Source organism: Micrasema longulum, unplaced genomic scaffold (assembly GCF_059751315.1).
Source record: "Micrasema longulum isolate JH-2025_06_02 unplaced genomic scaffold, ASM5975131v1 h1tg001138l, whole genome shotgun sequence".
In the NCBI taxonomy this organism is placed as follows: domain Eukaryota; kingdom Metazoa; phylum Arthropoda; class Insecta; order Trichoptera; family Brachycentridae; genus Micrasema; species Micrasema longulum.
Window position 1 is genome coordinate 135,444 of NW_028278326.1, and position 23,627 is coordinate 159,070.

At 30.9% G+C, this 23,627-nt stretch overlaps 1 protein-coding gene across 4 annotated transcripts; it reads left to right on the forward strand.

The window, feature by feature from the left end:
* Position 1: 1 nt before the first annotated feature.
* Positions 2 to 18,796, forward strand: LOC148276848 (uncharacterized). Of its 4 annotated transcripts, XM_088233669.1 has the most exons (17): positions 2 to 141; positions 493 to 626; positions 799 to 929; positions 2,188 to 2,345; positions 2,776 to 2,926; positions 4,082 to 4,188; positions 5,346 to 5,564; positions 6,251 to 6,463; positions 8,354 to 8,534; positions 8,818 to 8,993; positions 10,485 to 10,604; positions 12,055 to 12,259; positions 13,182 to 13,292; positions 14,602 to 14,813; positions 16,232 to 16,327; positions 16,994 to 17,149; positions 18,474 to 18,796. In XM_088233669.1, the coding sequence occupies exons 1-17, from the start codon at positions 67 to 69 to the stop codon at positions 18,654 to 18,656; spliced, it is 2,628 nt and encodes an 875-aa protein (XP_088089795.1). In that variant the 5' UTR covers positions 2 to 66; the 3' UTR covers positions 18,657 to 18,796. The 4 variants fall into 4 exon arrangements, 2 of the variants coding, with proteins under 2 accessions (XP_088089795.1, XP_088089797.1); XM_088233671.1 differs by lacking the exon at positions 5,346 to 5,564; XR_015823644.1 differs by lacking the exons at positions 12,055 to 12,259; positions 16,232 to 16,327; positions 16,994 to 17,149; positions 18,474 to 18,796 and having other exon boundaries at positions 14,602 to 14,737.
* The last annotated feature ends 4,831 nt before the right edge of the window (positions 18,797 to 23,627 follow it).

Consider the following 23,627-nt stretch of genomic DNA (forward strand, 5'->3'; position numbering starts at 1 on the left):
CTTACTTTAGTTTTAAGCCTGTACCATAGTTTTTTATTATTAAGTTTTATATGAAAATATCTCAAGATGGAGGTGATGGAAGAAGGAAATTTGATGGACAGGGTTCCAATATTGTTGCAAAGAGATTTTCAATATTATCAGGTAATATTTTTTTAGTTCTTACACGTGATTATTATGAATACCTCTATAGAGTTTATCTTTCCAGTCAAATCTCATCTAAAAAAATAAAATGGATTGTTGATAAAAATCAGAATGTCAATGTTTAAAATAGGCAACAAAATTACAAGACTAAATACAATATTATTATACTCTTTCGCTGTCTATGTGAGAAGTGTTTTACAGTAAAAATTCCAACCATTTAAAAATATCATTTTTTATGGTAAACAGACATTTCTTTATTTTTCTTTTAAAATACTAAATATTTTGATAAAAGAAACTGAAAATTACTTGTACATTGTTGTAATACAAGTACAATTGTACTTCTATTTTTAGGAAAATCAGACAGTTTTGCAGGAAAGAATTTGTTCCGGAGTCGTTGGTGGGAAGTTAGATTTTCCACGTAATGCTTCTTTTGCATCTGTGAAACTTGTCATGTGGTGGGAAGAAGAATTTGTTGCAGCGTTCAGGTAATCTGATGGGATTTTCTAAAAGATCATTAACTATCTATTTAGTTTTAACAAATTAAAATGTTTTCTGTTATAAACCTTTAAGTTAGTATAACTTAAAGGAATGCCATAAGTACCCATTTAAATGGCCAGGAAAATTTCAGAATAATAATCCTTTTCTTATTTTTTCTAGAAAATCGTCAGGTTTGTTAAATGGTAATGCAAATGACGAAGAATTGGCATCTGGCTGTGGTGGGATTGTAAAAGCTTCTGATCCAGATAAATTTGTATCATTAATTGTTAAGTCTTCAGAACTTTTATTAGGTAATTATCAACACATTGTTTTCATGCTTTGTATTAAACATACATCTCTTCAATCCGTGCCTCATGTCTGAGGATGGTGATTACGCCTGACTCCAGGCATGGCTCGTCTGTAAACAGTCTCCCTCCATCTGGAACCGTCTTGTGCTCTTCTATACATACATACTTAGTTATTAATAAAAACCTCAGTTAAATTTAATGGAGCAATCCATTTTTAATCAATGATGTTTATCAATTTATTGATTGAAGATGTCATTTTTGTTTTGTAGCAAAATTAACAAGCAACTTCTAAAGGCAGTAGTAGTAAAGTAAAGTAAGGAAATCACACGATTTCACTATTTTACAACATTGCTTGTTTAAAAGCACACCATTAAATGTAAAAATCAATTGACATTAGATAAAACACTTTTTTTTAAGGCATTTCTGTTTAAAGATATATTTAATGTTTTATTTATACTTTTACATTGTTTGTATTCTTTTTTTTAAACAGAAAAATGTTCCCACACTGGGGTGTCCCGTGCCGAGGGGAACATTTGACAATATTTGAAACATGCCTTAAATTAGCTATTTATATTCCTTTTTTCCACCAGCAGATTACTATTGTTGTTTTATATTTTTTAAGAAAGAGTATCGTAAATTTAAATATAATCATCTGGTTCCGTACCTTTTTCATTTTTCAAAATTATTTAACATATTTGTTTACCGTACGTCCAAAGACGGCAGATAAAACTGGGCGTTTTTGAATAATCCTAGCTCCCATAAGTAACAATAGAGACACATTAATGGTAAATATCTATAGTGTGTAATAAAAATAACTGCTCTAATGCCATAATCCGGGGAGAAAATAAGGTAATACGTTTGTATGAAGAAAAGTCAGACCGTGTTTACTCTTAAGACTATTAACCTCTGGACTTAACCGACTTCTCGCATCGAAAGATAAAAAATCTAGTTTGTGGCAATTTTGACTGTTTTGTGACTTATCAGACTTTACACCCTGACCCGGGATTTGTTCTAATGATTTGATTTCTATGATATGCAGCATTATTTTTGTGATTTAAGATTTTTATTTTGTTTATTTTGATTTCACTCTCTTAATTACAATTATTTTATTCAAATTTAAATGTGGTCAGTATCATTATTTTAATGATTAATAATTGTTAAAATGAAAAATGAATAACCTAATTTTATTGATAGAGATAGCTCACATTTTGAGTACACTTTCGACAATATTATATGATTTTTTAAAACTCTTTTATTTTAGAACATCTCCATATATTAAGTCAGGAGGCATTAGATCATGCAGACTTACCCGTACTCACTGGAACACTCGGTGCTTCTGCTCTGATTAAGAATAGTCTCTATTGCTACATTCAGGCATCTCAGTATACGGGAGGAGGTCATCGTACAGGCTGTTTACAAGTAACACTAAACTAATTTAGTTTACCTATGTTTATATATTTCTTTTTTTCTTCTCTCCTTGTTTCTATAGTAAATTTTTACTTCTTTAAATTATTTTCTTTATACTCTCATTTTGTAAAAGAGTATGATTTCAAAAAGAATAAATACCAGAAGTTAGAACAGATTTAAAAGTTATAGTGTAAATTAATAAATTAATGGTATCTACTTTAGTGCACCACAGAAATCATTGTTATCTTCACTCTGTCTTCCTCACTTAACATCATTGTTTTTATTAATCGGTCATTTAGCCTTGCCAAATATTGTAGACATATTATAATAAAATATGTAGTCTCGTGATGTCCACATGCTCCACTTAGAAGCGGATGTAGAAAAATACTAAAAATACCCATCAGTGTTTCTTCTTTATCTCAAATATCTCATTTCATTTTAGTCCGCACAAAAGAAGTATGCGGAGATGGCCGAGGCATTGGCAGAAAGAGTTCTGGACTTGCATGGACGATTGCTTGCGCTCTATGTCCTACAAGGAGCTCCAGGGAATGGAGGCTCTCCATCAGTCAGGATGTGGTGGCTCTATATGCAAGGTATGATGATTTTACTTAATTTAGTTGTTGATGTTTTAAAAACTGTAAACATAGATGTTTGCCAAAAAACTGTTGCGTCAATATTTTGACCGATTTTTTATCAAAACCGATTTGGAAGGTAGTAGAATTAGCTAATAATCTACTGGTAACCTTTGTACAAACATCCCCATCCATTACTCTTAAATTTCTCTCACAAACCTCATTTATCCGCACGGCCACTTGGCTCCAATGAAAATAAATTTGAATTTCCTGTTGATTTGTTCGTATACCATACTAGCCCGGATATATTGCAATATTTTTACGCGGTTTAGGCCGTGTTCAGTTATACCGGAGTTCACACTACCTACTTAGATAGCCAAGCCTTTTGGCCTATCGCACGCACAGTTTATGCATGTTTTGGTTGCGTAAGTGAGATCTGGGGACAGAAGAAACCACTTTTCAAGCGACTGATGCACATGTCTGAATAAAATAATCATATTTTTTATAACTTAATTTACATAATTAATTTTTGATTTATGTTTGAATTTTTCCTCTCATTCCTGTTTCAAATATAAAGGTTGTGTTATATCGAGGCCATGTTAAATTCGGGCTAATATGGTATTTTAAATTTACATATTCATTTTGAATTTAAAATTATTTCTCTTTAAAATAGACTGTGTTCCAGATTCATTGAATCTCTGTCCTGTTTTTACTTGGGAGAAAAATAAATAAATGCATAAAGTTGTTATTGTTGTTAACTTGTATCTTTACTATACAGGCGCCGTGGCACAGTTGATTAGATGACCAATTGTGAAACTGGCATTGCGAGTTTGTTTCCTACCAATTTCGAGAAAAAAATCCAAGTAAGATCTTTTCTCAATTGGTTGGGGTAAAGATAACCTTATAACTTCCTTCCATATCCTATCTTTCTCTAAGTGAGTTATTCTTTTAAAAATAATGTAATAAAAACAATCCATATCGGTTTATTATCATATTGGTTAAACCAAAAAATGAAATACGACAAAATATAATCTTAACAAAACTGTAAAAATACTACTAATTTTGAATGTTTTGTGTGAAAACATGGCTTTGTGTTTTTTTTTTAAATTCAAAATTATGATGAAATTTTAGCTGTTAAGTTTACTGTGGTTTGTTTATATGTCACACTGGTTTTAGGAACGAGACAAGATTTGTGGGATACTGTACCACCAAAGATGGCTCAGCGTGTTTTTGCAGGAATGTTAAATGAAACATTGACAATTCTAACTGTACGCTACACACAGGTAATTTGAATACTGTAAACCAAAAACACACATATTTTAATGATGAATAACTTATATTTACATATAAGTTATTAATTTAAAAATACTTGGTACACTTCCACTTATTTATTTGACCAATTAGCGCCTTCATCCTCTAATGGGCATCTTCAGACTCTGTTCCATTGAAATATTGCGTATTGTATCTTTTTCAACTTATTTTTAAATGTACCCACACTTAGGATAATATTTAGTTTTATACAAATTATCCTTACACTGTATAATATTCACCAGTCTGAAGATGCCCATTAGAGGGTGAAAGCGCTAATTGGTCAAATAAATAAGTGGAAGTGTACCAAGTATTTTTAAATTAATTAATTTAATTAATAACTTATATCTTAAATGTAAATATAAGTTTTTACATCATTACAATGGAATTCCATCAAGAATTGTAAATAAAAAATACATATTTTAATTTTTAATTTTGAAATTACTTTACACAAGTTCTTGTCGGTGAGTTCTGCTGATTGGTGAGTTGGCTTCCCGGAAATCTATCACAACATTCTATCATTTGTTGATTCGGAAGAGTTTGTGACGTAGTTCAAAGTAGTTCATTTTCAAAAAAAATACCATTTTATAATTTTTTCATACATTTCTGAGAAACTTCGCCGTAAAATTCAATGCTCTAATTTTTATCGCATGTATGAAAACATTTCTTGTAGCACTGGTCTGGGTGTTGTGGTGTATTTTTCATAACCTCCTTTCATATTTCCTGTTTTCCACCTGCTGATAAGCCTCCCTTCAAAAAAAAAATTGTTTGGAAAGGAAGTATAAAATGAAAAGTATTTTTCGGCATTGCCTAATAGATTCAATAATTCAGCCAGATAAATCTCACCTACATCAATAACGGTTTTAGCTCTTTTGCTTCACAAAATTCAACTAATGGAAGAGTTGAGGAAATGTAGACATTTGAACTTAGGCAGAATGTGAACGTTACTCAGTGTGTAAAGTGGCCATTTAAACCTGCCAACGACAGGTTTTACAAAATCCAGTCTGATTTATACAAGAATTTGAAAGATGTCTATTTTATTTCAGTAATATATATTTTCACGAGTATAAAGTCTTTTATGTATATGAATGGATTATACTTTCTACTCTTAGTTGTTTTCCTGTTATTTCAGGAGATCTCTGAAAATGCTAACCGTGTGATGATGAATGATATTTTAAACATTCTTGTGTGCGTGTCACAACTACTTCCGGCTGTTTGTGCTAAGGGAGAAGAATTAATTGGGTTGGAACTGACAAGTCTTGGAAAGATAATTCGGGATGTACATTCCAAATGCCACGAACTATTGGTATGCTTACTGCTGAGGGGAGCCCCTCTTCATTACTTGTATAAGGTAATACAATTTGTCCAGTTCATTGGTGCCGTCTCTAAGTTTTACAAAAACGAATTTATAATTATACTTGACACCGCAAACTTACCATTCTCTATTGAGTTGGTGAAGCATAGTTAGAAATCTCACAATCAGCCAATCACACACTAGAATTTCTTCAAAAACAGTATGCCTAGAAGTTGGTTGTGATTTTTTGAGAGCTAGTTTTTTGTTAAAATATTATATAATTAAGGTATTTCAAGTACAAACAAGTTCCAATCAACAAATATGAATATACGTCCTACCCCAGTTATAAAAAAAATAGCTAAAAAAGTGCTTAGAAATATGAAAAATAATCAAATAATATTGATAAACTAAAGAGGTAAGAAATGACAATTATTTTTTATCTTGGCATATACTCAAAACATCATAATTTTCCTTTTTTTAAAATTAGATAAATGTCGAAAGCATGTCACATTATATCATATTTTTATTTTTAATATGTTCTTGATTATGCAAAATTAGATGTCTTCACATTTTTGTAGCATTTTATATAGCACTTTTCCCACCCGAATGTTGCGTTTTTTTAAATGCAGAAAGATGGATAATGTTCATTGAAGTCATTTCATGATCTTAACTTATTTTAACCTTTTTTTTGGTCGTTTTCGTCCTAAAAGTGCGATATATAATATACAGATTTACTTTTCCAGATTTTCAAGCAGCCGACCGGAGTTCGTTTGTTTGATTTACGTCCAGGATATCCATCTCTGTGGTATATTTTATCTATGCCACACTTATTCCCGTTTGATTCTCCCGATAAAACTGTACTTTCTTGCCGTGAACTGACCACCAATACCTCAATAGCCTTAGAGATGTATGTCTACTTGGCTCAGCCGCAACCAATATGGCCCTTATTGTTAAAAGTGAGATCCTTTTCCCTATTCATTAATTATGTTTAGCATTCTTAGTTTAGTTCAGTTCAGTGTAGAAAATTGGCATTTATTAAAGTAAATAATACAATATTTTCTGTTTGCAAAACAGTGAAAAGGGGGTACAATTAAGGCAAATCAAATGTAGTACAAGTATGTAAAATTAAACTACAAGCAAACATATTAGATACTGTCTATCTTCACTAGGTATGGGTAGCTGTTCTGAGGTGGGTAGTATTTTTTTTTCATTTATTTAAAAATAACATATACATTACAAACATACATTTAATACGTATATATTATAAAAAAGAAAAAAATACACGAAAGAGACTAATTTCTAAGTAGTAGGAGAATCCTGCTCCGGAAAACTCCTTCGGATACATGGAACAGATCAATATCCAGAGCAATGTTGTTCAGCATAGTGGTAGCCCTTCCAACAGGCATAACCATCGGCAGATTGGTCTTCTATTTCGGAATATGAAATAATCTATGCTCATGCTGACGCTGTCTTAGGTAATTATCAGGAACATACAAACCAATGCTCATCATTATCTCAGGATTATCGACCATACCGCGCAGCAATCGATAAAAATGTGTAGTCAAATACACATTCCTTCTAATCTCTAAACTGTTGTAGCCAAACACACCCTGAAGAAACTCGGTCGAGTAGAGTCAAGGATAATACTCGCACTCTCTTATGTAGAGATATCTCAGAAACTTCTTTTGGATTTTCTCTATCATAATAGAGTACAATTTTTATATAATACAGTATATTTAGGTATTTAGTCTTAGTTAGTGTTTATATTATGTATTTGATTATTTCAATTGTTTCGCGATCAGCTGCTTCCTAAATTTATTGTTTATAACTATGTTTGTTAAAATGGTCACAAAATTCAAATGTTTTGCACAATTATAGCAACAAAAATATTTCTTCAAACAAAAAAGAAAAGGCTTTCTCATTTAAAATAAATACAACAGAACCTGGGACTGTCCCGGAAACTAATGCCCACAGTAATCTGATCTACATTTCCTGTGTAGGATTTTGTTGGTTGTTGGGGGTGGAGCTCTTATCCCAGTTGGAAGTGGACAAAAAACAATGTTGATGTCAGATGTCTGTATTTATTACGTGGCAAATAAATATACTTACCCAAATAATAAACGTAATAAATACACGGAACTTTGTTGTGATTCACGAGAGTAACGGCGATGATGAGTTGAGTTCATGTCTCCATGGCAGAAATGAAGTTAGTGTACTGCAATACTGTTGTTCTTGCAGAATATGCTGTATTGTATTCAATATAAAACTCTGAGTTGCTTTTTCGGTTGTTGCTCTATATTTGGTACCTGTGTGTGTCATCGATCACTGGATGTAAATCCTCATATATGTAAATAATTAATAATCAAACCATCCAAATTACTGAAAACCTAGTACAGATGTCAAATTGTTGACAGTCGGAAAATAGAATATAACCTCAATTCCCCATTCTGAAGAAAAGAGAACAATAAAGATAACTATTATAAAAGCCGTGAAGCGCCTTACTACAAGCGCTTAGTTCACTTACTTAGTTCAGTCAGATAGTCAGTAAGGAACTCTCAAGCTCCATTACCAATTCAGTATATTATTCAACATATAATGAATGCATATTGAACCATAATTTCATTTTCTTCTGTCATCTCCAACTGAATTAGGAACTCCCTGCATTAACAAGCATAAATCTCACAGAGCCATTTGTATGTTTTTTTTTGTTTTGTTTAAGCTCTCGAAATGTTTAATGTTGCTGAATTGCTAAGATTATTTTTATTGATAAAAGGTTATAGAGGACAATTTATTGATTTCTAGCTTAAACTCTGCCAATTTATGATCTGAACATTTTTTCATTGAAGGTTTTGCTGATGAGAGATTGTTATGTGGCATCAGTTTTATTGAAACACTGTATGGAACATCTACCAGCTTATGGAGAGTTTACTTGTGGCAAGAAACCGGAACCTGTTTCTTGCGAAGGTTTTCTGTGTTCAAAAGATGGATCTTGTTTATCTGAAAGAAAAGTGACTTTTGCTAATGAAGGTAAATCTGAAAATTATTTTCTGGTTTTTAGTATGCACATTTATAAATGGTACTTGTTCGGTTATCAGAAACTCAATCATTCAATTTAATCGAATCATAATATAGATTTTTCATACCAACTTTTAGTTGTTTGTAGGTACTATTATGAGTATCGATAGTGAACCAAAAATACTGTTTAGTGGAAAAATTCTCCGTAAAAAATAATTGTTTATATAAATTTCCTTATTTAGTTTCTTGTACTTGATTTAACTTTTATTTTAACAGCCGTCATTTTTTATTTGAGGTTCTTCAAGCAACACTCCATCAAACGATCCATCTGCTAAATTGAATTCTGAAGTTGTTCTGGCTCTCACTTACATAGTGCTATTGGTTGGTTCATCTTCAGATATGCAGCGAGCTGTAATTTCTGCCCTAGAGTCCACTGGAACTGACTGGGCCGCCAGTTTGGATAGAAGGCAGGTTAGAAAAGTCTGAAATTTAGAAAGCTTATGTTATGTATGTACGAGTAGTGTTAATGATTTTACCAATGACTTGCAACATACCACAGTCATTGTTTATGTTATTATCAACAGTATCTTTGTAATCTGGTTTATATTCTTTCTTTGGAATAATTCGTGTTTGGTACTTGAATGATTTTATTTAATTTCATTTGAAATACAAACAGATGTACAAGTTACGGTGCTCATTCTTGGAGAAAAAAAAGAGAATACATAATATGGTCTGCCACCCAATGAAGCGATAGTTTAAACAATGTAAAAAAATAAATAGAAAGTAATTAAAACAATATGTTCTTGAAAAGAAAAGAAATACGGACAAAACAAAGAGATAATGGGAAGGGAAAATAAGGCAAATGACGATGAGTGGTAGAGGATGAATGAAAGAAAGTATTTTAATATTTTAAGTGTTATGTATTCTATCATCCTTTATACTGAGCTCAATGAAAATAAATATCACAACTAGAAACCTCAGACAAAACTTACTCTTTCATACCGATAACCATTGAACTAACTATGGTTTTCATTCCCCTATGCCCAAAATTCTTAGGTCTGCCAACAAACATACCAGTCTCGATTTCTTTGACAACAAGTTGTCTTCTTTCATACGATCACTGAATCAAATTCAATTATTAACACCCCTCTCCCGCTTCTACTCCCACCAAGTCTACTATATACCATTTTGTCTTTCTACTTTCTTTTCTAATAATTTTCTATGTATAAACATGTCCTTAAAAATGCCCATTGGTCATACATATAAATAAATAAATTTATGTTGTTGGGGTACTTAAAAAAATATTTTGTTTTATTATTATTATTTTGATTTTAATCGAGCAGCTTTATATGCAGCTGATATGATCAAATCTATTATAACGAAAGTTAGTTGTAAGCGAACTTTAACCTTTCCAAAAACAAATCTAGTCCATTTTTATACTCACTGAGATTACATGTTGAGACCAGGTCTTGTGGCAGCTTATCCCAACCATCAACAACCCCATTGCTCAGGAAATATTTCCGTGGATTTAGATTGAACCTGGTTTTCTCCAGTTTGAGGCTGTGGCCTCGGAGTTGGGCATCCCGTTTAAGCTCGAACGTGTGATCCAAATTTGGGCTGCTATAGTGACCTTTGAGTATCTTGTATGTCTCTATCAGGTCACCCCTTTCTTGCTGTTTCTGCAGCGTCGATTTATTGACATTTTTGCTCAAAAGTTGGCACGGAAATATTGATATCATGCAAAACGTATAACAACCAACCAGTTAAAATATTTTTTGTTATTAATACATTAAATTCTGTTGTTCAAACATAGGCCGAATTATGAATGTGTGTAATGTGGCCACTTGAACCAGCAATGACAGGTCATAAGCCCTGCAAATGTCTAGACTTCCATATCCCTTCTATAAAATGTTGTTTATCTCTGTTGTAATATGTATGTATACAATTCTGTTTAAATTCTAGCTCTGGGTACTGAAGCATCCTCCTTGGTTGAAAGCTATTTTATCTTTGGTAAAACCAATATTGCCATCCATAGCGCAAACTCTTATTAATGCAGTACAGACAGGAGCATCGATGTATCAGGTTTTTAAACATCAATTATTGTTCATTTATCTTTATTATGAATATTACAAAATAGAGTATTCAAAAACACCTTAGCTGTTGAGAAAGTAACATTTTACATCCATAAATTATCACTAACTTTTCTATGTAAGGATGAAAGTAATGATATATTTTTTTGTAATATATAAATATAAATCAATAATAGGCCTTAATCAGTGCCCTGAGGCAATCCCAAAAATGATTTTTCAAAATTTTCAGTCAAATTGCATGTCTTTGTAGTTATGTAAATACATAAATAAAATGCCAATGAAGTTATATATTTTTAAACATATTTAAGTAATATTTTGTCTACCACATATATTTATTTTATATCTTTGATTCAATAGTCTAAAATTGATTATAACACTAAAGGGCTTTTCTGAAGGGGACTAAAATTTTAACCAGATTGTTTTTATGACTATTTTGATGAGATCGATACATAAATTTTATATTAAACTGTGTGATTCACCCGTAAACCAATGCCCACTGTCACCTGACCTTTTATCGTCTTTAAAAAATGTAGAAATTGAATCATGCACATCCTGTATGTAAACATAAAAACAATCAAAACAACTAAAATATTGATCACACTAGCCAACAAAATTGTAAATTTTTTGTCTCAAAAAGAAAAACATTCATAGATAAATTTCTCCTGAATTCAAATATGATATTGGTTTTTCCCCATCACACAAGGTTTCCAAGATACAGCCATTTATTATATCAAACATTTTATTACTTTCTCCGTTCTTCACTGCACGATATTCGAACATTCTGACTTATCTAGAAGCTGTGAGTAAAATTTTTGAATGCTTGCCAAGCTGCATTCTCCAGTGGATTCAATAGTTCCTCAAACTTTTCATCATGTATTAGCGATCGTATTTGTGGACCCACAAATATTCTTACTTTAATTTTTGCATCAATAATTTTAGGAAACTTCTGTTTGAGGTACACGAAACCAGGAGTATTGTCCATGGCTGTGATAAAATTCTGTGGGTGATGGAGAAATTCGGAATACATATTTGGAAACAGGATAAAAATTTGCATTAAGTGGACATATTGGTACTCTTGAGACAAAAATCATATTAACCAGTATTATCTAGCATGGATGTAAAATTTCTGATAGTATGGGAAATAGTAATAGTAATAATAGGAGTTATACTCGCGCTTCATTAACAGCTTTTGCATTTTATTCAACATGTATTAAATGCTCACCGAAGCATAACATTGTTTTCTTTCGTCATCTCCAACTGGCGTAGGACCTCATTGCGTTAACAAGCAAAAATCCTGCCAAACTAAGGCCCTCACCATATTCCAAACAAAACAATGAAAATCACACAAATATTTTTTTGCCCAAAGAGTTTTTCATCCTTTTTGCCGTTTCAGCTTTGATATGCATTAAAGTTTACTAAATATAAAAAGTATTTGATTTCAGGCAATGTCGCTGTGTTTGAGTTGTTTCACTCAACTATGGGATTGCTTACCGCAGCCTTTGTTTGTGATTTCTAATTTGATATCTCATGTTCTACCCGCTACATCCACTCCTGTGGGAGAATCAGTTCTATTGCAATTCTTGATTATGGCCATATATGAGGAACTGATAGGCATCGCTGAATCTAGTGCGGCTAAAGAAATTAAAGGCTGGTATTTGATTACTCTGTTTTTGAAAACATTAAAAATATTAAAGCCCGTTAACAAATAGATACAGAAAAACCTTGTTTTTACGTTCTTCAATTTTACCTTTTCCCGCTTTTTACGCTGAAATGATTTGGTCCCATTTTTTTCCATGCATTCTCATTCAAATATTCCCCCCAATTGCGTTTTTTAAGTTTTTCATAACCCCGGTTTTACGTCCAAAATTTTTCGAAACTCATTCGATCTGTCAAAAGACGCCAAGTCGCGCACCGCTGCGTTTGCCCAAAATGCTGAGTAAAAAAGTGTGATTGACCATTTTGTTTATGTGTCTATTTTGACATTTTACTAAATTGTGACATGCAATTGACACATGTTAAGGAAGAATAAAGTCTTTACGTCAATAAATTACGATGTAGAAAGTTAAAAACTTTGGCAATAGATATATTATTTGAAGTTATAAACATAAAATGGAAAGAAGATAGTTTAAACAGTTGTCTTAAAGGTGTGAAACAGTTTTGCCGCGATGTAAATGACAGTTGAAATTCTGTGGTGCTATACTAAAAAAAGTGATATGATATAAATAAAATTTCCCAATATTTAGGGAAAAAAATGTTGTGTGCATTTTTAAGGCTACTTAAAATTATTAATATTATTGATTGAAAAAATACAAAATATTTTTAATGGAATCATAGGTAAATATTAATAATCCTCAATTATGACGGTTTTTACTTTTTTTTTTGCAGTATATTTAGTATAGTCTAGTACAATAATAATTTTTTCCATACATTTTTCATTTCCTCACTTCAGCATTTTCCTCCATTTTACACTTTTTTGTTGCTCCCTTGAAAACGTAAAACAGGGGTTTTACTGTAGTTTAATTTATTAAAAAGTGTGCGTATAAAGTAATGATGTTTTAAATAATTTTAGCTGTCACACCAGACCCAACTGTATTATCTGTAAAAGACAATAAGAAAAAACCCTCCAAAAAGGACAAAAAGCCAAAAAAGAAAGAAAAAACTACAGCAAGTACTCGGACAGGTATAATACTTTAAAACTTGATGTTATTAGATTTTTTATTTAGGTAACGATATAACAATAATCAGGTAGTTTACAAAAATATTCAACGTAGTCAAAACAATTTTTTTGTATCTTTTATTTTGAGTTTTAATCATTTTTAGAATTTCATAACCCACTTTCATTTTTGCTTTTGATGACACTTGTTTTATGAAATCTGTAGATTTTTCAAATGGACATTTAGAATTGGTAAGGATGCACACGATATATAGCTAAAATAAATCAAGGTTAGTTTTTAAAAAATAATCTACATAATGAAATGGTGATATTTTTTCATGGCAAAAAAAATTTTTTTTTAGGGATTTTGTTATATTCTAATTCAAGCATTTCATATTTAATGTATTTATGAAAACTAATACTTTAAGTGTATCAATGATTTTAATGAGTTTTCTGCTTGTCATCGCTTAGGTAACAACACTGCATAAGTCATGATGATGAAAAATCTGCTTATTTTATTGAAATGAAGAGAATATTAGTTTTTAAAATGTGAAATTTATTAATAAACGTTTTATTTTAATACATTTAAAGGCTTACTTAAGTTGAGTTTTTTTAATGAACTAAGCCATTTTTTTGTTGTCTTGTAAAAATAACAAAAATCACTTATGCGGTTTTGTTAGCTATATGACAATTATGTATTTTGTTTAAAATGTGAGCGCTCTAAACATTATTTTTCATGAAAAAGTATTCAATTTTGTTAAAGTAAGTTATTTATTCAACCTAAATTATAAAAAAAAATATTAAAACAACATCCCGAGTTTAAAAAAATTGTTATTCTAAGGTAAACTTTGTTTCAATATTACTTTTTTTTTAATGCATGGATCCCTAATGTCAAATAACGAATCTATGATTTTCTAAAAAATTAAATCTTTGTTTATCAAAATACCTATCTTTTTAAAAATTAAATATCGATGATTTCTTTCATTGCAATTTTTTGATACTTTGAACATCGATCTCCCGATAAATCAATTTTTTTAAAGACAGTGTTGCATCCCTTATGATTGGTGAACTAATTTGTGAATAATGATGACATGTGTATATAATTTTTTTTAAATGTCTAAGGAAACAATTTTTAAAATATAATTTCATTTTCCTCATTTGAATTGTAAAATATTTTTTCTTGTTTTTAGCAAATAAAAGTTATTATTAAAGTGATTCTAAAAAATACTTTTTGAAATAAACAATATGAATATGCCAATAAATCATAATCGACTAAGCTTCCGTATAAATTATTGCATTTTAAAAGCATACAAAATCATGCTTATTTAACTTTCAGTTGAAATGGTGTATTCCGTAAGCTTTGATGGTAGTCTCAGTAGTGTGTCTTCTGTGGCAATGTGTTTGGCCGAAGCTTTGTGTTCAATTGACGAGGATAGTAAACATACAGAACAAATACAGAAATTTCTACAACAAACTCAAAAACCAACTGAAAATGTGGAGGACTTCAGCCTTGAAGGAATTACTGAACTTATGGGCGCTTGTTACTCTGTAAGTTTTTCTATTTACCTTTAAATTATAAATCTGCATCATAATCTGCTAATACAGTAGAACTACATGTTATATTACAGAATGTTATAATAACCAATAAATACAGTAAAACCTCTGTTTTACGTTTTTCAAAGGAGCAGTGAAAAAAAGTGTTAAACTGAGGAAAACGCTAAAGTGAGAAAATGAAACGCTTCAGAACAATTGTAAAAACGGTCATTATCGGGGATTATTCATATTTATCTATGATTTCATAAAAAATATTTTGTATATTTTCAATCAATACCACAATGTGCTTTTTTATTGAATTAAAAAAAACATGTTTAAATAATTTTATGTAGGTACTTTACCCTAAAACCACGGAAATAAAAATTTGAATTTGCATAAAATGCATACAATGATTTTTTCTTCTAAATATTGGGAAGTTTTGTTTATATAGTATCACTTTTTTTAGTATGGCACCACAGATATTCAACTGTCATTTACATCGCGGCAAAACTGTTTCACACTTATGATAACTGTTTAAACAATCTTCTTTCCAGATTATGTTTATAACTTCAAATAATATTTCTATTGCCAAGTTTTTAAACTTTCTGCATCATAATTTATTGATGTAAAGAATTCTTCCAAAACATTCGTCAACCGCATGTCACAATTCAGTAAAATGTCAAAATTAGACACACAAAATGATCTATTAAACTGAAGCTACCTTTGAATTTAGTTTGAGACAACAATTTAGACATTTTTTTATTAAGCTCGATTTTATTCACCATTTTTTGGGCAAACGTGGCGGCGCGCGGCTCGGCGTCTATTGACAGCTCAAATGAGTTTCTAAAAATTTTCGACATAAACCCGAGGTTATGAAATACGTTAATTGGGGGAATATTTGAATGATAATGTATGGAAAATATGGGACCCAAACATTTCGGCGTAAAAAGTGGGAAAACGTAAAATTTAGGAATGTAAAAACGAGGATTTACTGTAATACCAAAGTAAGCGAGTTTCTCCGTCAAAGCATTTAACTTTGCTGAACATGTTTACTCCAGTTGCAGCATATCTTGATCCTTTTTGTTACATATAAGATGAGGTTATCCTCTTTCGCTTCAGCTGCCCGTCCAGGAACTATTGCAGTATAAAACCACCTTTAATATAATATTTCACGTTCACCCGGCCAGAATTTGAACCTTAAGCTTGGTAGGCGAATGCGTCAGCCACTATACGACAAGGCGGACTTATCTCCACTCAATTTCCCTTTTTAGGATTTTACTTGAGAGAAGCCATCGAGTCAAAAGTACTAGTCCAGAGTTCTGGTTCTATTTCACACTCAGAACTTTATTCTTCATCTGTTCGGATACAGAAAATCAGTGAATGTAATTGGTTTAAAATAAATAGATAATAATGAAGATAATTTTATGTTTTAGAAGAATCCAGTTATTGAAACTGTAGAACTCTATGAAGGGTCAGAAGTTATGGTTAGCCAGTTGCTAATGACTTCTGTTGGAACAAATAGTCTTCAGGTAAATAAGTATTGGGTTGTTTAGATTATAATATTTTAATTTTCACTAAGGATACACAATTCTACAGCAAAATTTACTTAACTTATTTTCAGTGCTCAGCTTTTTTTCTTGTATTTTGATAATTTGGAAATATGGCTAGTTTTACTGTTGCACCAGTGAAAAATAAACTTAATTAAAATAGAAGCTTTTCTTGAGTTTGAATTGAATTGAATTGGAATTGGGGAAGTTAGAGCTTCCAGTATTTACCTTGTAAATTTGTGTTGGGATTTCATTGATACATCTCCTGCAGGTTTCAGTTGCTGTCATAGTAATTATTTAGTATCTTGAATGTTTATAACAAGTGCCCTCTCCGTCGTTCTTCCAATGATGTAAGTCCTAGTACTTTTAATTTTCCGTGATGGGGGGCATTCTTTTGAGTAATTTGGGGATTTTTGTAGCACATCTTTGGACTTTTACCAGTAGCTCGATGTCTTTATTGAAGAAGGTACTTCATACATTTTGTTTTTATGATTATTTTATGTTTTGTTAAAGGCGCTTTTGAATGAATAAATATTACCTAAATCTATATATCATGTTAGGATATAGGGTAACTTTTACATTTTTTTTGTGTTTCTTGATACTCACATTTTTATAACATTGTTTTCTCTTTTTCTCACTTTTTTTTAGGTAATGCACCATTACATAACTAAACACTCTGATTGGTTACTCGGAGACTTGGGAGCATCTGATCACTTGCCACTCATCGGGGAAAAAACTGTTCATGTCAGCACAGTTTCTCTTTTATATACCATGTTCTATATTGGTAGAAGACCTTTTGACGAGGTAATTTATTAAATGGGTTTTTGGACAAAGTATAATTCTTTTTTCTCATTTACATTGCATTTCACATCGTTTTGATTCTTTTACTTTATAAGTTCCAGAACAGATGTTCCAGTACAATATGTTACATATTATAAGAATACTCTCATTTATAGATCAACATCTCAATGGAGACAATGGAAATAATTATTTAATTGATAACCAAGATGAAGTAATTATTGGGGAATTTGGAAATTATGATATATGGGCTTACAATTTTCAGAAGTTATATTTAAATTTAATTATTTTATATACGTTTATGTACATTACAAAAATATTTCAAGGCATATAAAACACAAAAAAATTATACTGAAATTAAATATACAAAGAGGGTAAAATAAAAATACCCAGCAATTATAGAAAAAGGATGCCATCCTCTCTAAACTTTTTTTCACTAATATGAAAGATGTCGATATCCAAAGAGATACGGTTGAGTAAAGACATTGCTCTTCCTACTGGCATCACCATCGGCAGGTTGGTTCTGTAAGCAGGAAGATAAAACAGCTTTGTGTTTTCCATGGTTTATATAGCTAGTCAAAGCAGGCATCCTTTCACATTATTTGACGTTTCTTATAGGCGACATCTGTTAAATATTTGGTGAATATTTTTGTCATAATATTATTTATTTATGCTGTCGAATAGTCGACTGAAGAATAGTCTTTCGAACTATATTGTCTACCGCTAGAGTATGCTTAAAAGAATTATTGTTTTTTCATTTTTTCAATTTATAAAAATTCTTAACTTTCGAGTAGATCCAAATGTTTGTAGGCCAATACCAGAATGTAACCCAGACAATGATTTTTACATTTCCCAATAATTCCTCCATCTTGGTTGAGATATTTATCAAATATTTATTTGCTTTGTCTCTGTTGAGATATGGGTCTCTTTATATTTATTTATACTTTTACAATTTTGTATTATTTTTTTTTATACAGAATAATGTTCCCTCACGGGGTGTCCCGTTCCGAGGGAAACATTTTACAATAAGTGTAATGAAACATGTCTTAAATTAGTTATTTAACATAATAAGAAAATAAAAACGTAATTAATCTAGTTAACCTAATTACCATTGTAAACATAATAAGCAAAATAAACTAAAATAATCATAAAAAAACATAATAAATTCACATAGACTTGTAGACAAAATTTTATAATCAGGAAACAAATTTTTACCTATTTGGCTGTATGAAATCCTATAAGGGTTAAATCCCAGTATTGGTCTACAAACATTTGGACATACTCAAAATATTAGGTTCTTTTATCTGATTAATTTGCATATGCTTTACAGTTTCTGCACGGATCCTGGGTTTTTGATTGGTCATCGCTTCTCAATACTCCACTGTCTCTCACACCTGAACGTGCCTGGACCCATATATCCAGAAGACCAGAGTTCCTTCCTGACGCTGTCTTATCCTTACCTGATGCAGCTATGATTGCTGCTGTTACTGCACAAATCAAAGATCTAATGTAGTTTATGTACATAACTTCAATATTAAAAAAATATATATATTTCAATTTTATTGTGAATCATACAAAAATAAATAAATTCATACCCCCATGGCTGGTATTCTGAACGTAATTTTGCACCAAGAGATCGTTCTGTTAGCATGTATTTAATACTTTATTATATAAATAAAAGACGAGTGATACTTTAATCCACAAATTTGGAATATCCAGTGACCGGTTTCATCGCTTTTGCGACATCTTCGAGACTGGTATCTTTATTAAGGAGTTCAGTGTATTTATACAAAACAGAAATAAGGATACTTTATTTAAAATTAGATGAAAGTAAATTAAATAAAGTTATTTTTATCTTAAGGATCATTATCAAAAAAAAATCCGGGTTAACTAATGAGTTGATAGAATGCTATTTTAATGAGTTTAAATATTTTATTTTCAGTGTCCCATCCTTCGTTAGTGTGATTTTTGTCAATTATGATTTCTGAAAAACAAAGGGTAAAAAGTCATTAGTAAAAATATATTACAATGGGTATAGTAATGGAGAATGCACATGTGTTATCTGTTCATTAAGTAAGTTTATTTTTTAATCTATTAATTTCGAGAATTTCTAGTTTGTCAAGTTTATGGCCTCCTTTAGGTGCAATATAAATTATTTTTACATTTTTTTTTAAATCAAAGGAATGTTTATTTTCTATTAAATGATTGGCAAAATTTGAATTATCTTTATTATTAGACCATGATTGTATGTGCTCTTTTATGCGTGTTTTAAAGGCTCTACCCGTTTGGTTTACGTAGCTGGCAAACCGATCACTGGATATTCCAAATTTGTGGATTAAAGTATCACTCGTCTTTTATTTATATAATAAATTACAATGAACTTTTATCAAGAATTTTCACTTACAAACTTAAATGTTTTGTATTTAGTACGTAAATACACTTTAAAAATTCATTTTATACGCCAGCTTTGGCTTTCCGAATACCACCGCTGGAGTTTCATACTAACTCATTTTGGAACAGAACACAGTACCTCAACCTTTTTTTTTTCACAAATAACTAACTCCTGAAGATTTCCGCCATTTTCCATACTTCCTATTTCTCCAACAGGGTTTTATTTTTACTTGTGTAGTATTTTAGTATTTGTTTTTTAATTTTTTCTTAAATTATGTATGGTGCTGATAAAGAATTTCGTTTTGTTTAAAAATAAAGAAGCTATGTAAGGTATGTTTTTTATTTTCTTAAAACATTTTTGAACACTCAAAGTTACTATTTATTAATCTTTTTTAACATGCATATTTGTATATTGGTAGACTTATCGTCAAATGGCAATTTCTTTCAACCAAGCAATAAATTTTGTATACAATTTCAGTTTCAAAACATAAGCTAGAAAAAATAGGAGAAAATAGGAGAAAATAGAACCACCAAAACATTAGTATATATAAATTAACCAATATTGAAACTAGTCTTCAACGGAAAAGGGAAATAAAGAGACAGGAAATGAGGAGATACCAAGGAAAAGAAAAGAGATATTTATACATGCTTGATTTTTTATTTTTTGAAATTTGTTGAAATCTACAGTTATATACACAATCATACAGTTATTATATAATAGATACTTAATACTATAGTCCTTAAAATGTAACATGATTAGAATGACAGTTGTCAGAAAAAGTGACGACATTACTTTGTAGTAACGTCAAAGGAGTTATTTATATTGACACACAAAAAATCATTTGTATATGGCGTGTTAATTAATTTTTTTAATACAATGCTTGAAACATAAATCAACGTTAATATTAATAATCAGCTTTAAAACAAAAAGAAAACTAAAATAAACCTAATTATTAACGACATTCTTACAAGGTTACATCATTTTGCAAAAAAGTTAGAGATGGGACAAATTGATCGATGTAAATTTGAATCGGGTTGTGGTCCTGTGGCTAGTGTCTCGGGACTCACGGACCAAAGGTCTGTGGTTCGAATCCCACTCTACCCCAACTTAATTCCCATTTTCTAATAGTTAGTTATTTACAACTCGTTGAAAATGGCCCTCAAAATGAAATATTTGGGTAAATCATAAGAACGCAAATATTTCTTTAAAAAAAAAAAAATTGATTGAATAAAAAAATAATCAATTAAATGTTCTTTATGAAAAAAGTATAAATGTCTCATTTTTTGGTGAATACTTGTGTTAAACACACTATAATAGTCTTGTTTTTGCGTTTTTTATATCAATTTTCGGAAACAGAGTTTCATGATTGAATGAAATAACTGTTAAAATCGATTTGTTCAGTGATCAGTAATTTCCCATCACTAATGAAATTAGTTTGACAGCTGTCATTCTAATCAAGCTGTATTTTAAGGACTATAGACTAAAAATGATTTCAAACACTTAATGGGTCATAAATTGTGTAAATGTGATAAATTACAGGAGAATCGAAACTGAAAGACAAAAAAATTAATGTTTGTAAATTTGAAATATTTAAGCAGACATACTGTAGAAACATCTTTGATAGTGAATGGGAGATGATTCCACCGTCGAGCTGCATGGACACTATATGAGTTCGAAAAGGAGGAATCGTGGATGAGAATTAAGTCGGTACTTTGAGAAAAAGAATGAAGAGGAACCATCGATGATAAGCATTGCAATTTTCCACAAAAGTATATAGGAGCATTAGGAAAAGTGAACAGAAGTGAGAGGGTGCGATAGTCTCTCCTCTGTCTAATTTTGAGGCATTTCAACTGAAACTGCCTACAAAATTCAAATTTATTTCTTTGATAGATTATTTGGTTGATACGTGAGTGATCGTGCCACTCATCAGATAGCTGATAGACGCTCGAATTTTGCGGGTTTTTCTAATTTGCGGATTTTGTCTTTGCAATTGCGTTATCTTCATTTACTTTGCCACTGAACCCCAATAGAAATTAATGCAGTTACCTACCTTGTAATGGGATTCTTCCAACCGTAATGTTCGAATTTCTCGGACGGCAGGCTTCTTGACCATTGATGCATGCGATAAGATGACACAGTGGATGGAACGACTTATTGATAGCTAAAATTACATTTTAGCGATTGCGCCGAGAATATCAAGATCACTTGCACATTTGACGACAGTCCAGATGTTATTGGGCTGGAGAGAAAAAGATTGTGCTCACGGTAGCATAATCGCAACATTCAAACTAGGGCTCAGTAGGTAGCAACATATTTAACGCAGCAACCTAGTTGATGTGCAATACACAGTAAATATAGTAAATGTGGCGCAACCATTGAGAATACACCTATGGTAGGATGGTAGGTATGCAGTTCCTCTGGTAATATCTTCTTCCTTGTTCTTCTTTGTAGCTTGCGATTTAATAATGTTGTCAATTTGCTTCTTATATCCATTACGCTCGATCCATCCATGAAGATGGCTCCTGCAATGGTAGCCGAAACGTCGGAACAAATCCAACACACACGAAGAACTTTAACTTCTTACTCTTCTTTAACTTCTTTACTTTCTTTTATATTTAAAACCGGCAAGTTTAAGAAAAATAATATGGTGGAATTGGCTTTTCAGCATTACAGGAATAAAAAATAAGCCCTCGAACCCCAATACGCCTGAATTAGGCAATCTGCATAGCATGATCATTAATTCAAAAAAGGAAAAAAAGATACAGGTACCAGCAAAACATTCGAATGGCGTTAGTGCTTTTCGGTTAACCAATTAAACGTACAATTTTTGCTTCTGTAACCACGCACATTTGAATGATTTAAGGTCAAAAAGCGGCAAAAATTTACACGGAGTGCCGCGTAGTGCTGCCCAGCTGCAGTACGATATATTTCATAAAAAAACAGCGAAAATAATATTTCGTGTTGCCGCGACGCGCCGTGCCGCTCTAGTGCGTTTTGAGCTTCACGTGAAAACTTTGGCCTGCTGTAGTGCAAAACTAAATATTTATTTATTTTATTTATTTTATTTATTATGTACATACAATATTACATTTTAGTTATTTTAAGACATTTTTGACATTTTTTTTTTTTTTTACAGGACTCACCAAGCCAATGAATATGGCTTGTCGGTAAAGATCCTTTACAATTAATCATATGATAGTCCTACATGGTTTTATAATAATAATTACTACTAACTTAGATATAGGGAGCGAAAAAAAAGTACATGTAATTGATGCTTTCAAAAAAAATAAAATATTTAGAAGATGTAAAAAAAAAAAGCAAAAAAAATAAGTGAATGATCACGCAATTTTAAGATAAAAAATAAATAATTACAGAACCGGAGTACCAAAATTTTAAACATAAGTGTTTACATATTTAATGGGCACAAAGCATTTTATTAAAAACATTATTTATTAACATATCCATATCTATATCTATATCTATATCTATATCTATATCTATATCTATATCTATATCTATATCTATATGTAAGTCTATATCTATATATCATCCTCATCCATATCCATACATATTTATACCCGTACATGCACACATACATATCCATACATACATATATACACATATATACACATACATACATACATACATACATACATACATGTGAACATACATATACACACACAAACATCCATGAAAATATTACTTAGTTATAAATTCTATTTTATATATATCTATATTTACAAATATTCAATTTTTTTAATATATAAACTCCTGATCGAATAGCCAGTCTATTATTTTGCCCTTGTCACTTTTGGTAGTGCCATTTCTCAGATTGTTTGGTAACAAATTAAACATAACTGGAACCACATATTTTAAAGTTCTTGTCCCATATTTGTTTCTGGTCTTTGGAATCACTAAACCATCATTTTGTGTAAATCTTGTGTTATAACCATGTTCCAATAAATTTTTGAATTCATCACTTTTTCTTTGTTCCAAAATGATACAGAGCCACAGAATTCCTCGAACCGGCAGCGCCTTAATAGATTTATATAATACACATTTATTACTCCTTATTTTGTAAATATCATTAGA